The sequence below is a fragment of the Primulina huaijiensis genome, chromosome 15 (genome assembly GCF_012295235.1).
Source record: "Primulina huaijiensis isolate GDHJ02 chromosome 15, ASM1229523v2, whole genome shotgun sequence".
NCBI classification, from domain to species: Eukaryota; Viridiplantae; Streptophyta; class Magnoliopsida; order Lamiales; family Gesneriaceae; genus Primulina; species Primulina huaijiensis.
Window position 1 is genome coordinate 5,793,424 of NC_133320.1, and position 17,070 is coordinate 5,810,493.

At 34.1% G+C, this 17,070-nt stretch overlaps 2 protein-coding genes across 2 annotated transcripts; both read right to left on the reverse strand.

The window, feature by feature from the left end:
- Positions 1–5,986: 5,986 nt before the first annotated feature.
- Positions 5,987–11,732, reverse strand: LOC140959650 (superoxide dismutase [Cu-Zn], chloroplastic-like). Its single transcript, XM_073417584.1, has 8 exons — positions 11,374–11,732; positions 11,077–11,138; positions 10,930–10,969; positions 10,682–10,777; positions 10,567–10,598; positions 10,303–10,378; positions 10,145–10,198; positions 5,987–6,241 (listed from the first exon to the last, which is right to left on the reverse strand). Exons 1-8 carry the CDS (start codon positions 11,660–11,662, stop codon positions 6,216–6,218), a joined length of 675 nt encoding a protein of 224 aa, XP_073273685.1. The 5' UTR covers positions 11,663–11,732; the 3' UTR covers positions 5,987–6,215.
- A 3,662-nt stretch (positions 11,733–15,394) lies between these two features.
- LOC140958892 (uncharacterized) lies at positions 15,395–16,201 on the reverse strand. The gene is made up of 2 exons (XM_073416480.1): positions 15,929–16,201; positions 15,395–15,811 (listed from the first exon to the last, which is right to left on the reverse strand). The coding sequence occupies exons 1-2, from the start codon at positions 16,199–16,201 to the stop codon at positions 15,395–15,397; spliced, it is 690 nt and encodes a 229-aa protein (XP_073272581.1).
- Positions 16,202–17,070: the final 869 nt, after the last annotated feature.

The window sequence follows — 17,070 nt, forward strand, 5'->3', positions numbered from 1 at the left end:
CATTAGAAGACTTTGGCAATTACAACTTTCATAACAATCTGATTAAGTCAGGCTTCTTTACTACCGAACCGAAACTGCCAGTTTAGATAACTCACTAAAACAAGACTGAACAGTAGATTGACAATGAGTTTACAAGTACTTTAGAAAGAAAATACTAAGAACGAGTTGATCCTTAATGATATGATGTAACACTTAAGTGTGTGCTAAGAATTTTTTAGATCAGTTGGGCTCTTGAAGGTTCTTGAAAGCTTGAATGTTTTCTTATGCAATAATTTCTGAGCAAGCGTGACAGTTTTCTGACTAACTATCTTCTCTATTTATATACTTGGATCTAACGGTCAGTAAGATCAAATATTATATACGTTGCAAATATGATAGTTGTTAATCCCGTCTTTTTCATGTCATTGTCATTTCTGACAAATCGTAAAATATAGGTAGTGCTCGCAGATTACTGACAATTAAAATATTATTTGTACGAAAAATTTTATCCAATAAATCAGCTTTGTAAGTCTGAGTATTCGAACTGATTTTTCGGATAATGTCTTTTTAGCTTAACTGAATTTTATTCCAATTGGTCTTTAGATGTCAGTTTGGTAAACTTAGGTATCAGTTCAACTTTAAATGAATTGACAAACCTTTCAGTAATCATCAAAACTTAATTAATCCAACAAACAAATAAAAGTATGTTGTTAAAAAATTTTATTAATCATTTTTCGTTATATATATTAATACAATTTAAAAATAATAAATTAATGAAATATACACATACAATGTTTATAGTCGGGTAGGGACACTTGTGTAAGTGTCCCACTTGGTGATGGAGTGGACGCGTTGATGTTGTGTATGCAGTGTGAACCATAAGGGTAACTGTCATGGTCACTTTTGTGACTTGTCACTATTAATTATTTTTGGGTCTTAGTTTTGTCACTATATAATTCACATGTGCAATGTCTCTTTTTGGGACAAATCTCGTAATTCTCCAATATAAATCATCTATAAAATTTACTATTTGTTGCTTATCAAATTCTCAATATATGGATCAGATGCCAAATGAAATCAGAAATTATCTGATGAAATAATGGGGGTCGATATCGCAAACGTAAACTAGTTGTAAAGACCTGTTACCCAAATGCCATTAGGTAAGATTGTTTTCTACTAAAAACAACGTCAATGACAAAGAAAATGATAAAAATGATCTCTAAGATGATATGAAAAATCACAACATCAAGATACGCACATCTCCCGACTTATAGACCTAACAATTCGACTCGTTAGCACTGTAAGTATGTGCAACCCTTCATGTCTACACTTTTAATATGGATTCTAATTTGTATATTAGCTAGCATCTCTAATTTTTGGTCTAATTATAAGCTTTCGATCATAACAACTGACATTGTTATTTTTACTGTCTTTACTATTTTTTTTTAAAAAAAACTACTCCTTATTTACGATTCAAAAATATTGGTTTGCCATGTTAAATTCAAATATTTCATTATTTAATTAAAATCCGGACTAAGAAAATCAAAAAATAGAATATGATAATGAATTGAAACATGATCTATGTTTGTATGGATAGTTTATAAGAAAATATTAATATTCAATTTTAAAGGCCTCAAAAGATGCATTTGCAATATTCAGATTCATAGTTCTATGTCATTCTCTTTAAATTTTTAGCTAATTTTGAATATTCCCAAGTACGATTCTTTTTAAATCTTAATCGAACATTCATTTTCTCAGTTAACATATGCTATGAAATTTCTATTATTATTTGTACAAAAATAAGATGCATCAAATAATTGAACATGGCTTAGTGTGTAAAATTAAAAGTTTTAATAAATCAAGAGATATTATTTATTAGGTCTCGACCACAACCACTTACGTGATAAATAAAAAAATAATATTTCATTTTGATACAAAAGTCAATAATAAGAGTATGTCTCTTGTGAGAAGATCTCACGAATATTTATCTGTGAGACGGGCCAACCCTACCGATATTCACAATAAAAAGTAATATTCTTAGCATAAAAAATAATACTTTTTCATGAATGACCCAAATAAGATATCTGTCTCACAAAATACGACCCGTGATACCGTCTCACACAAGTTTTTGTCTAATAATAATAATTCTAATAATAATAATAATAATAATAATAATAATAATAATAATAGGCGACGTGCAAATTGTTCGAGCTTGGATTTATAACAAATTAAAAAGAAATTTGGTTGGTTGTGCGTACCACGTAATAATTGAACAAAAATTACAAATATTTCCAATGTTAGATGAGTGCGTGTAGAATATATCGAAAAGTCATACAAAATGTGATAATGTATTTTAAATATACTTACTAAATGGTTGGGCTGTATCTTGTACTACTCACCAATATATTTTTAGGAATATTTTAATTATGAAAAAATTGACGAATATCCAATTAAAAATGTTCTAGTATTTCAACATAATATATAAATACCTCAAATATTTATACTTACACTTGGTGGAATTCATATGGTTTACCAAACTTCGGTCGTCGTTATATAATTTTCAATTCATAGCAATTTTAGTTATTTTTTATAGTCAGTCTCACATCGAAAAAAAATGACTAAAATTATAACAACAAAAAAGACAAATATAGCGGACTTAGTATGAAGTTTGACAATATAGATGACTAAAATCGTTATCAGACAAAGATATAAAACCAGAATGAATTTTTCTCTTAAAAACATTTTGGTGAAAAAAGGATGATTTTTTTAAAGATATTACATTAGAAAATATAATTTTCATATATATATATGTAAGAGTAGGTCTCTTGTGAGACGATCTCACGGATCTTTATTTAAAATTCGTGAGACGGGTCAACCCTACCAATATTCACAATAAAAAGTAATACTCTTAGCATAAAAAGTAATATTTTTCGTGGATTACCTAAATAAGATACTCGTCTCACAAAATACGATTCGTGATACCGTCTCACACAAGTTTTTGCCCACCTGGTATATATTATCACATATCAAAAAATAATTCATTCCCAAGTTTTTTTATATGTTTAGAAATTCTTAAAACTAGTAAATGTGACATCATTTAAGCTAAAACTAATACCAAACTAGATGTCAAAAATATAATAAATTCTCAAGGACAATGTTATTTAGGGAAATGAACATGATAATTTTGTATGAGATACATTTATGATTAATCATATTATAATAATTTAACATTTTTACAAGAAAAAAATATTAATTTATTTTATTAGAGCTTGCGGATGGGCGATTACCCATTGGTACACGTAAAATAACAAGTGATGGTGTAAATAGAGCCGGTAGTGGATATAGTAATGCAACCACTCACACGAAGGAATAAAGATAAGGTGCATATTAAGTCCCAACTTTAGATGACACACTCACTAAATGCAAACTCCAAATTCTAAGTTAGGTTCGCATTGATATAATACTTCTATTAGGACACCCTACCGACCGTAATCAGTGGAGGCCATCGCCCCACCCCCACTCTTAAACATACATTGTTTCTATAATAAATATATTCAATATAATCGTCGTTTGTCTCGCAAAGTTTACTTTGAGGGTATTATCCTTATGAGATATCTAATGACTACATTTATTTTATAAAGATCTTTTTATATGGGTCGAACACGGAATGTTCATTGGATTTGTCGTAAGTGTTATCCTCAGTCTCTCGGCTGTGTAGCACCTCATTATCCCGAACATAGTTGCACGCATACACCACTCGTGCTTGTATCTTATGAGTTACCTACTCCGCTACTCTTAGCATAGAGATAGTAGTTCCTTTGAAATAATAATTTTAAAGTTTCATAAACTTTCCTTAATTAAAATGTTTTATTCATTAAGTTTTTGGGTCTAAACCTATTTATCAATTACTAGCTAACTCTACCTGTCTGCCTACTCTTAATATTAATTGAATTTCTCATGTGTCCTAAATAGTTGGTTAATGGTCGTGGATCAATCCTTGATTTTGAGGTTTCACGATTAAGTTATTGTCTGTCTTGCTTTCCAATCCACTCCAGCCTAATTTTCCCCTAATCGGCATTTTGCCTTTTTCTCGATCCTTCATATTTCTGAAATTGTGAGAGAGAATCAACTTGGATAATATTTAGATTATTAGCTAGGGTTTGAAAGATTAAGCTTGTTAAAGTTTTGAAATTTTATTTTTTATTTTTTATTTTTTTATAGTAAAACTTGTAATTTTATTCAAATAGTATCAAGGTCCAAGATTACAAGATTTACTAACCAAGGAGGAAAAGTCCCTGACATCCACACAAAATTTTATTCATATTTACCATAAACTAGAAGTCATATAACTATTTTTATGTTGGGATTTCTGAGCCGGGGTCACTTCTTTGCGACTATTATATCAGAAATAAACGGAACACTTATTTTTAAAAATTGGTAAAGAGAAGAAGGTAAGAGTGAACACATTTATTTAATAAATGGTAGCAAAAAAAATAAAATATATAAACTAAATTTCGGTTATATATATATTTGTTTTATTGTGATTTTGATCGATCATCTATGTTGTTAAATTTCAATTTTAATCCACTGTCTTTGATTTTTTTCGCAAATTTAATAATTTTTTCTGACATGACATTGATCCAACATCTTGGCGTTGATGTGTGTCACATTAGCACTCCTAGTGGGAAAAAAAACTAGACGTACCAAAAAATTTAAAGATACAGAACTTGAATTGAAATTTGACGACATAAAGAACATCAACGAGCCTAGATATTACAGAAATATAAAAACCAATCTTTCATTCCATAACATCGGAACTTCGTCTTCACAACTCAAGATATCTCAATAACATCAGCTGAAATATAACTACGATGCGGTTGGCTCTTTCTCTTCGAATGCATTCCATTTCTCCTCCTCAGCGTCGTTTTGGTTATCAGCTAGAAGGAGGAGCGAGCGAGCGAGCGAGCGAGTGATATTAACATTATATCGCAAGCAGGGACGACTGGACGAGAACTCTCCCATATTTAAAAAAATAAATTTTATTTAGATTTCCAAGTGAATTTGTAACTATAATTATAGGGGTGGATATTAGAGAGCCACAACCTCAATCCATAAAGTCACTACCCATTACCTCATATAATGGTGCATTATCAACCATGAACTTTATCCACTAATGACCCATAAGCCTATGATTAGGCTCCATAAAGTCACAACCAAGTTATAACTGTTGAATTAATGAGATTGAACCATTTCACCTGGTCATCACATAAGGTCTTGACAAAAGGAAAAAAAGTAAGAAACAAAAAAATATCAATTTTTGTAAAAGTAGAAATATAAATACAAATCGTTAATATCTCTCATTGTAATTATAATTGTTAGAGGTGAGCACTCGGTTAAAAACGAACCCGCGAAAATTTTCATTAAAAATCGAAATAACCAAATTATCTTAAAATAAGTTATTTTGATTCGGTAACTGAAATTTTTTTAAAAAATTTCGAAATTTGCGGACATAAACAAAATGCACAACAAAATTTCTGTAAAGAATGAGAGGACATTAGGATGAGAACTGATTCAGTAAACATCTTCGTTGTGCTCTATTTAAGGTATGACACCAATTTATGTCCACTCCCAACCTCCCCGTTTTGCTTTGACATTGTTCAAACTAATCGAAACCAGCTTAAACATAAGGTAATGGATGTTTTTGGCTCAACTGCATTTTCGAAAAAAATTATTCTGTCGAGTTTCTCTCGCAGTCTACTGGGTTTTTGTCGCGAATCATTAGGTACACTCGTATATAGAGGGGCGTATACGGATAAAAACTATGGACCAGATGAAATACAAATTGTGTAGTCTATATAAGTGTGTAGACCAAAAAGAAATTAGCTTCTTACAATAAAAACTACACGATTTGTATTTCATTTGGTGCAGAATCCGTTCATAGTTTGATTCATGTTAGGCAATATCTAATGTAATTAAACAGTTTTTTCCAAGGATTACGGATTCAATATGGACCAGTCACAAACTTTAAAATTTGGCATATAAGAACGTCGACCATGGGAAAATAACGAAGATCGTCTACTTTCAGAGAATTCCCTTACATGGGTATTTTATTTTATTCGTACACCAGGCAAAATGACAATAACCGTGTAGACAGGCATGTAAACTCGTCGCCATCTCTATATAAATCACAGGAAGATTAGTTACATAGAGCAAGCCTGAGTGATTTCAAGCGAAGTTTACAGGGGAGTTAAGCCAACAACACCTGCATGTTCAATATGGAAGGAACATGGTCAGTATCAGAATGAAGTCCAGTGTTATAAAATGAATGTATTTATAGCAACTAGCCTCACAGCACTATTACATTCCTTTTTCTTCTCAAAAACACGATAGCATATAACATTCATTCAAGAAATAAGAAACAATATAGTCAGTCAGGGGCGGATCAACCCCTCTTAGACAAAAAGAAAAAGACTTTTCTATATAATTTTTCTCAAATTCAGATTTCGAAAAGAATTTCAAAGTCTTGGGTGAAAGATAAAGATGTCAATAATAACGATGTAAAATTCTCAAAACCGACACAACTTGGCATAACAAACATGGTTCAACAGAAACAAACTTCTTGTCTATTGTTGGAAGTACAAGCTACAACACATACACGAGCAACTCAGTGTTCAGTAGTTAGTGATGCTAACTGCTAACAGCTTTAAGAATTTTAAGCTTAGCACAAGACTTCAAATAAGAATCTAACATTGTTAAAGAACAGATGCGCAGGTAAATCAGGCACTTTCACATGTTTGAGTTTCAATCAAAAAAATGTGATAGCGAATTTATAAATATGATCAAGAACATCTGAATTGTGATACGTAACATTAGAGCAAGAACTATGTTGTGATGTCCCCAGATTTTTTTATCACGCCAAAAGTACAAGAGAAATTATAGACTCTAGTTGCACTACTGCCCCGACATGATTTACTTGGGCAAAGGAATAGGAAGATCGAACCAACTCCCAAAACAAAGCTAGCAAAATAAACAAGTTCCACTCTTGTAAAGTGCTTTAGTTCGCCTATATCATATGAAAGTAATTTACTCGTGTAACAAAACTCTGACACAATGAACTATCAAATTTTTGTTTTTCACTTGATGAAAATGATAACTCCTTATTCTACCATATCTAAGAACTATCATGGATTCTAAACCCACACACGAATTTGTGTCTTCCCATCACCTGGAAAACTAACACAAGATATCGATGCCTTTTTTTTAATAGAAAACAACAGCTTTCCTCAAATCGAGTAGCATGATACATGAAAAAAATTTCAAAGCCTTAGGTATAAGATGAAAATGGTGATAACAGTAAGAATTCTCAAAACCAACACAACATTTCATATAAAATATGGCTCAACAGAAACACATTTCTTGTCTATTGTTCGAAGTATAAGCTGCAACACATACATGAGTAAACTCAGTCTTCAGTGATGCTAATTAATAAAAGCAACAAGAGTTGTAAGCTTAGCAAAAGACTTCAAATAAAAATTTAACATAGTTAAAGAACAGACATGTATGTAAATCAGGCACTTTCACATGTTTGAGCCAGAACCAAAAAAAAAGGTGAGAGACGAATTTGTTAATATGAGCAAGGACATTTGAACGGTGATATGTAACATTTTGAGCAAAAACTAAGTTGTGATCCTCAAATTTTCTAAACACGCCAAAAGTTCAAGAGAGATTAAGGACTCTAGTGGCACTATCTATCCCAATAAGCTATGAATGATTTTTTTCTAAATGCAACGCTGTGGTGATCTACAACCAACAAACCTGGTAATGAACAATTCTTCCATCCGGCAAAATAGCCTTTTATGCTATTAATCATAGTTGTCAATCGCAAATAGCTCCCTGTAGCGCAGAGGTTGCCCGTGGCTATAGCGCATAGCGAATCGCATAACGAGGATTATTTGAAAGCAAAGCGCCACAAGCATATAAATATATAATATATACTAACATCAATTCAATCGTTCATTCTTAAATAACAAATATATAAGTTCAAAGCATATAAAACCTCAATTCTAAAACTAGAAAAACATAATTTAAAACTCATCTTCATCTTCTTCATCAAGATCGAGACCATCTTCTTCATTTGAAATTGCATAACGTTCGGCGTCATTTTCTTCTTCACTTTCTTCATCAAAGTCAAATTAATCATCATCTATAAAATTAAGTGCAATAGATGTTTCTATTGGCCTTTTCCCTCTAGACTTAGATGTGACTGCCTTCGAGCTTCCTGTAGGTGTAGATGTGGGCGCCTTTGAGGCCTGCGTAGATGTAGGGGTCGCCTTTGAGTCCCCTTTGGATTAACAAAGTATTCAATTGTGTTACGGCCTCGGCCTCACACCAGGCCCATAACACTTTTATTCTGCTTATTAGTTTATTAACTTACCGGTTTGTTAATTTTTTAAATGAGCCATTATCCCATGTGGGTAATGTAGCGGATAGGGATAGTTGTCTTGGTTAGTTTTTTTTTGAATTTCTAGTGATAAGGTATGATCCTTGTATTTAAGGAAGACGAATGTAATAAATAAGTCACTAAGTTTTCATTTTCAACAAAAAATTGTGAGAGAGAGCCTTTGCACGGGCACATAACATATCGGTACTAGAGACAGGTGTTATGACAGACTTGATGGAAGCTTTCCTCAAAATGTACAAGGAGGATGAAGAAAATTATGATTGTCGTCTCCAAGATCTCACCGTCGCTTTGACGAATTTTCCAGTACAAGATCCAATGACCGTTTGGATGCAGTAAGCAGTGACAGCAACAACCACCACCGTTCCGATCCTAAGAAAAAGGCGGGTAAACCAACACGGGTCCAGCCGACACCCATCTCTTTGTTCCTAAATTTAGGAAATTAGAATGTCACACTTTAATGGCCAAATAGACTTCTTTTCATGGCTCACCCATTGTGGCCATTTTTCCACCAGCCAGAATACACCTGACATTGAGAACCATGGCACCGCTTCTTTTCACCTTGAAGGGGATGCTCGACTGTGTTTTTTGAGGCTGCATCATGACCGTCTGACACTAGCTTGGGAGGACTTTCAGTCGCCGTGCCTCCTTTGTTTTGGACCGGCTTTCCAGGATGATAAGGTCGGAGATTTATCCAAACTCCGGAAAACGGGCTCCGTGGACAAATTTCAGCGCCGTTTTGATCAATAGCCCTCTTACAAGCGCGCAGGAAGTGAACATTTTTGTTAGCGGCTTACAGGAATCAATCGCCATTGACGTAAAAATTCAGAAACCCCTATATTTGATAACTTCCATGCAACTCGCTCGGTTGTATGAATGCAAACATGGGCAGCAGCAACTAAGTCATACTCCTTCAGGGGAACCAAAGTGGTGTTATTCCCAAGTCATCAAACGTTTGTCACGTACGGAAATAGAAGAGAGCCGAGCACAAGGCCTCGGCTTCAATTGCGATGAACCCTAAAACCCACGACATCGCTGTAAGAAATTGTTTTGGCAAGAAATGGTGGTGGAGCCCGTAGAAGGTGAAACCAACATGGAGGATCCAAACCAACCGGCATCCAAGTTTCGAGTTTGAGGACAACCACGCTCCTACGGAGGGGAGTGATGTTACGGACTCGGCCTCACACCAGGCCCGGAACACTTTTTAATCCGCTTATTAGTTTATTAGCTTATCGATTTGTTAATTTTTTATATAAGCCATTATCCCATGTGGGTAATGTAGCAGATATGGATAGTTATCTTGGTTGGTTTCTTTTGAATTTCTAGCGATAGGGGATGATCCTTGTATTTAAAGAAGGCGAATGAAATAACACAGTAGCTAAGTTTTCATTCTCAACAAAATTTGTGAGATCGTGAGGTTCTCTCATTTCGAGCCCCTAATCATTTACAAACATTCACAATAGGGAGAGAAAGTCGAAAATCTAATAAATAGAAGGAATTAACGGAATTGAATGATCGATCGCTTCAACGCCCCATAACTTGATCCTTTGCATAGGCACATAACAAATTGTTTATTTGGGTTTTCAACAATCCACAAAAGAATATTGAAGTCAACAACTTTAGCACTAAATAACCTGCTAATATTCAAGAATATGTAAAGCTTAAGCATTCAAAAAACAACATATCAATGTAAGAAAACATGCATACCACATGCCAAACGCCCACCAGCATTGCCGGTGCTGAGGCTAAGTTCATGACCACCTGCATCCAAAAGTATGTACCAAGGTACGTAAATAAAGTGACTCTGATGAAAGATCAATCCAGATAGAAATTAAACACCAGTATAATGATAGAAAAAAAAATACCTTTTCCAAGATCATCCTCAAGCTCATGAACCACGAAGGCCCTTCCAACCACAGAATTTGTACCGCTCAATGGTATCTTTACATTTCAAATACAAAATGTCATTAGGTACCACAAACTTGAAGATGAAAGCTCTCAAAATTGTAAGATAACATACATGATGATATCTATTTTTTTAGATCAGTGAATGTTGACTTCAAAATACACTAGGTCTCTCCCTTCATCAAAACTTAATGGTCTGATGCACGTGTTTATCTAAAAATTACCTGAGCATCCACTATTGTCGCTTCTGCCACCCCTACATCACTCACATAACAATAAACAATTAATTGCAAAACCCATAGGAATTCATCGGCGAATACAAAAGACCATTTAAGATACCTTCAGCATTAGCAACTATGTTTCCCAGGTCGCCCGCATGTCGAACTTCATCCTCAGGAGCTCCATGTGTCAAACCTTTTGGATTAAAATGTGGTCCTATTTAACATCAAACAGCATCAATTTTCAACAACTTCACAAAAAAACGGCATCAATTTTCAACAACTTCACAAAAAACGCACATATAAACAACTGTTTCATGTTTCAAGTTACCTAAGGTTTGACAGAGAATAGAAACTTAAGTCTCTAACCTGTTGATATACATCCATTTGTAGTGTCACCAAACTCGTGCTATACAGCCGAAATAAGAAAACACAACTCAGATTCACGACATCAAATGCAGAGGTATTCCTTAACTCATTAGCTAAAAGAATATATGAAGCATAAGTTATACTCACCAGATGAAAGCCATGTTTCCCGGGTGCAAGTCCAGTCACACGAACTTTGACTGTAGTAGGACCTAAAACAAGAAAAAAAGACAGCCCAGAAATTATAAACAAAGTGTCAAATTACAAACATGTAGAGAATTAATTAGAGGGCCTCGAATTCACGATTTTTCAAATCCCATATCAAGAAACAGCTAATGAGTTTGAGCACAAACGGTATAATCTTGTAAGAAAAATCTGCATATGTAAGCAAAAATAAAGATTTTTAGCGGAAATGTAATTGCAACAGAAAGAGTGAGACAACACGACCATCGCTTTCTTGGGTGAGAGTGACTACGCCTTCAACAGAGGAGGTCCCTTTGAGAACGGCAACAGCTTTCTTGGAGGAAGCTACGACTGTAAGCGGCTTCAGAGCTGCCACGGCGGCAGAGGGAGAAAATAATGGACGGACGTCGGTTTTAAGAGCGACGCCTTGGAAGGAAGAATGAAGAGGGAGTGGTGAAGAATTGTTGGTTTTGGAGGGAACAGGAAAGAGAAGAAAATGGTGGACTGCTCGGGCAGCGGAGGCGGAGGAGAGGACGACGGTGTGTGCGGCCATAGCTGCAAGCCTGCAACTGTGCTGGATTTGGTTGGATTAATTGGCAAACGTGAATACTATATTGACTTGATAACTCACTCTCCTCCATTGTGATTGTGTTTATATGGGCTCAATTAAAATTTGGCCCATAGTTTATGGCCCAATAATAATATTAAAAACTCCATATTGCCTTTCGTTTGGGTTTGGATTTGGGATAGTTTGTTTATCAAATCTCTTGCTTGATGAACATGGAATTTCAAAGTGAATATTAAATTCATTACTTTGAAATATGTTGTTTGAATAAAAAGTTAAGAATTTTTTGCGGTGATATAATTATCCTTGCTGAAAGAGCAGTCGAATCGTTACGCTTGGATTGATGTACGATTTAAAAATTTGAGTTGCACTGTTATTACTAGCTATAACTTTTGATAAAATGATAAACGTTCAGTCCTACAATTTCAAAGTGCATATGTATTTTGAAAGCTAAAATATTATTATTTAATGGCAATATAACCATGTCTAATTCAAATTAAAGTAAATTTTAATTTTATTTATCTAAATTAGATAGAATATTAGAATATCTATAAAAATAAAACTCCAACAAAATGTTGATAATTTTCTAAAGAGAAAATATATATCATAATGATAATCGATTTCATAAGCTAAAAATATTTAAAAAAACACATCAAGTAATTGACATTCTTTGTAAAACAATCCAATTCATCGTTGGTTGGCGCTTTCCTTTTCATCGTGCTAGTCATTTAAGATATTTTTTTCGTCAAAAAAAAAAATTTAACAAAGAAATCACTCTCTAATAAAATCAAAATTCTAGTAACAAATACTAATAAAAATTTATAATAACAATATTCTAACATTCAACAAGTATTAATAGAATAGTACGTATTCATAGAATACATAAGTGCAATAAAAATAAAACAGAACTAAGAAATTGTTGATTTTATGTGTTCTTGGAAAATCCATAACTACAACGCTAGTTTAATCAATGGATTATGATACTCGTTTACTGTTGTTTATATTTTCTGATAATTCGACATGAATTCATCGTCTGTTGTGATATTTGATTGAATCACATAATTTTATTTTTATTAAATCTCCAACACCATAAACTAGTTCCATTTCTAAAGCTGAGAAAGGTCGAGGATCAAATTGCGGATGTTTTAACCAAGTCCCATAAACTAGTTCCATTTCTAAAGCTGAGAAAGCTGCTTGGAGTGTGCACTTTGGAAAATCATGTTTGAATAGTAGAGGTGGTTTGCTGCATATAAACTGAAGTTTCGCAACTTCTAATTTAAGAAAGGATTTTTGAAGTCATTTTCTTAATTGTTCCATTTCTAATGAAGTTTTGCTGCATATAAGCTGCTTTTTTGTTTAGTTTATTAAAATAATTTAGTTCAAATGTGTGTTTGGTTGAGTGGATTAAATAATGATAGATTAATAGTCAAATATTTATCGTTAAAATTTTAAGATGTTTTAATAATCATTTTGACCCGGTTTAATATCCAATACTATTAATCAAATAGTTATCCATAAAATTGGATCTTAAACTGGGTCAAAATGATTATTAAAACATCTTAAAATTTTAACGATAAATATTTGACTATTAATCTATCCTTATTTAATATACTCAACCAAACGGAGCCCAAATAGTGTTTACTAATTCCATATTTACCAAGTTTTTTGGAAGTCTGGTAGTGAATTCTGCATTTTTATAGGAATTAATAGTTGCTTGTTATCATCCATTTTCAGTTCAATATAATGGGCAAAAATTTAGTAGCATTTTATGTAGTGAGAAATAAAATCTCGATTGACCTTTTGAAATAAAGAAACTTGCATTTGTCCTATGTTTCTTTTCTTCAATTTTTTTCTTGCCCTTTCATTTTCTGTAATAGATTGGATGTATATTTACAATTAAAAATAATATTTTTGACATAAAAATAATATCTTTTAATGGTCCGGATCGTGTTATAGATTTATATCACAAAATTGACTTTTAATATAATCTCATAAATATTTTTTAAATATTAATTTTTATGTTCAAAAAATTTATCATATTCAAATATCATCGAATTTTTTTGTAACGTTCACTCGTGTGGGCGATGTAAAAACGTGTTGTATTTTGAATTTCTTTTCGTTACCAGTTTCAGTGATGAAATGATATATCTAACCTTGTTTGAACATGAATTTTAAAAAATGATCTCCATTAATTAGTCAGGAGGATAACATATTTTTAATCAGATTGTGATGATTATTTAAAACTTAAATTTGCTCTCACCATTTTTATAATATCGATGAGAATTCTAACAAGAAACGAAACCAGTCCCATCATCTGTCTTTTAAAGTGCGGTCGGCGATTGCCGAAAGATAAATATTGGCGCTTTCCTAATTTAAAACATTAATAATAATAATAATAATAATAATAATAATTAATATTGGCGCTTTCCTAATTTTAAACATTATTAATAATAATAATAACAATAATAATAATAATATATGTTCGAAGAGATTTTTTAAAAAGAACAATAACGAGTGAGGTGAAATTGAAAAATTAGTCTATTTGAAATACCGTGATTTGAGAAGATTTTTTTTAAAAATCTTTTTGCATAAAAATAAGTTTATAATTAATATAAATTTAATATATATTGATAATATAAAGTTAAAAGAAGTTAAATCCCCCTTAAAAAATATTAGAGATAATGATTAAAAAAAAACGCGTAGAAATGTTAATAATATGAAATGAAAAGGTACTTACCTTTGATATAGCAATATTAGCTACTCTTCGACTGAGGTCGACGATGGACAAATATCACAAAACAGGTAAAGAATATTCCAAATTCCCTTCCGAAATACTTCATGTCACGACAATAATTTAGAAGAAAGTTCCTGCAATTATCCAAAAATTTCAAATTGTTATAAATTTAATAAGAGAATAGAGGAGACGAGATAAATATAAGAAAATTTCACTATTTTATCCATAACTGAGAATCTTTATTTATAGGGTACAATGATAGAATAGAAATTTCTAGATATAAAGTTTGAGATATCAATTTTAATAAAAAAAATATATATCTATTGATGCTCACTAGAAATATGGGTTCGTTCCAGTAGATGAAACTAGTTTGAATGCAAACTTCGAATTTACTCTAGGCCTGAGATCACAAATGAGACCATTAGAAGGGGGCCGAGAGACATAGCCCCTCCGACGCTCAACTCAGGTACTGAGAATAAAATGAGAGAGCAGTTAGGGACACTGCTAAGAATCAATATAGTGAATGAATCATTAGACTCTCAAACTCGGTATTTATATGAGAATACATGAGATCCATCACGGGCCATTTACCTACGTTAGGAATGGACCGAGGGTCCAAAGTCTTGTTTGAGCCCAATCTTGATGGGATTAATTGGGTATCACCAGTCTCCCCCTCCCGAGTCGAACTGAATCTCAAGTTCGAAGTTCGTTTAATCGCGTTGTCCTTGGTTTACAATATGTGAGTTTTGCATTCTTCATCTGCTGCTCTTAAGTCTCCAAAAATTTGGAAACAAATTGAATCACCTTCCCACTTCTTTTTTTATAACTTTATCTTTCTCAGGTCTGAAGTGTCTCTTCTTCTGTTTCACACGGCGAGCATTCAGCAAGATGTTCAGCCGATGCACTGCAAAATATGGGGTTGTGCCTTTGAGTTCTTGGGCTGACCAAGCGAATAAGTTGAGATTATCCTGTAAACAAGTAATGAGTTATTTCTTAACCCCTGGGTCAAGATCCAGGGCAATATTGAGTGTCTTCTTCTCGGACCCCAACTCTATAATTTCAGGCTCTTCATCCGCTACCTCTTGAACCTCTTTCTTCACTATGGGTAACCCACTTCTTCCCTTCCTTATCATGTTAACCTCCACATGCGCTCTCTTTCCTTCTTCCTTCATTACTCTTTCGTTACACTGACGCGCAACTTTTTGGTACCCACACAAGACTCCAACTCTTTTTCTTACAAGAAACTTAAGCTTCTGATGATAGTTGGAAACTGCAGCTCTGAAATCCTTTAGGGCTGGCCATCCCAGAATTTCATTATACGCTGATGGGGTGTCCACCATGGTGAACGTTATCATCTTTGTTACTCGCCGATGATCATTGCCCAAGGTTAATGGAAGAACAGTCTGACTCAATGAAGGAATGACATGTCCTGCAAACCCATATAGAGGGGTAGAGACCGGCTCAAACTCAAATCATTCCACTTTCATTTGATCAAATGTGCTCTTGAACAAAATATTTACTGAGCTTCCATTATCAATAAAGATTCTTGTCACATCGTAATTGGAAATGGTGGTCATCACCATCAAGGCATCGTAATGTGGAGTCACAACACCTCGGAGGTCTTCCTGTCCAAAGCTGATGATGGGATCTTGTGGTATGTCCGCGCCCTTAGATATCTCAAAGTTCTCCAATCTCCTTTCGTATGCTTTCCGAGCTCTCCCGGAATCTCCATCAGTAGCAATCCCTGAGATCATATGAATAATTCCTCTCGTAGGAGGGTTGTCCTCATTCATTCTCCTTCTCAGATCGGCAAGCTCTCAAGGGACATCTTGACCTTGCCCCTCTCTTCTTGGTTCTCCTACCCTCTGATTTATCCATAGAGGACCTCGACCTCGCCTAGGGGGGCGAGACCTTGGGCGACTCCCGGATGAGGATCCCTATTGTCTATCAAGCGGAGGCAGTCTAGTACTATCCTCAACCCTCTGTGATTTTTCCGACCTCCCTTCCGATTCCATCACCTCCATCACTTTGTCTCGATTCCTATTCAGAGGAACATGGGATGAGAATTATCATCTACCTCTAGCTTTATCCTCTTCTCTTTTACCTGCGCCTCTCTTCCTACCTCCTTTCTCTGCTCCCTCAAACCTACTTCCTCGGGCCGCTGCTCCATCCTCTTGTGCCGTTGGGCATCTTCTAGATTCACATACTTTTCTGCCTGAGCCAAAAGATCATCATAGCTCAATGGAGTTTTCTTGACCAGCGATTTGAAGAATTCCCCTCCTCTCAGCCCTTGGGTAAATGCACTTATCATGATGTTAGGGGTAGCCGCTGGTATCTCCAGTGCTGCATTATTGAAGCACTGGATAAACTCTCGCAAAGTCTCTGTCTCTTGTTGCTTTTATCACAAACAAGCTTAGGTAACTTTTTTGGTACTTCTCGCTGCTAGCAAATCGATGCAAGAAAGCTCTGGAAAATCCTCAAAAGACCGTATGGAGTTGAGTTGCAGCGTGTTAAACCACTGTTGGGCTGATCTCACCAACGTGCCAAAAAAACACCATGCACCTAACTTCATCCGAATACGGATGCAAAAGAGCAACATTCTCAAATCTCCCCAAGTGTTTTTCTGGGTCAGTGCGTCCATCGTACTCTCTCACGCTTGATT

Excerpts from the sequence above, each read along its gene's own strand:
- LOC140959650 (XM_073417584.1), bottom strand. The coding sequence starts at position 11,662 with ATGGCCGCACACACCGTCGTCCTCTCCTCCGCCTCCGCTGCCCGAGCA. Across the intron at positions 10,970-11,076 it reads GGAAACATGGCTTTCATCTG|CACGAGTTTGGTGACACTAC; the intron begins GTGAGTATAACT and ends TCGGCTGTATAG. Across the intron at positions 10,199-10,302 it reads TGAGGATGATCTTGGAAAAG|GTGGTCATGAACTTAGCCTC; the intron begins GTATTTTTTTTT and ends TTTTGGATGCAG.
- LOC140958892 (XM_073416480.1), bottom strand. The coding sequence starts at position 16,201 with ATGAATGAGGACAACCCTCCTACGAGAGGAATTATTCATATGATCTCA. Across the intron at positions 15,812-15,928 it reads TTATTGATAATGGAAGCTCA|ACTGTTCTTCCATTAACCTT; the intron begins GTAAATATTTTG and ends TCATTGAGTCAG.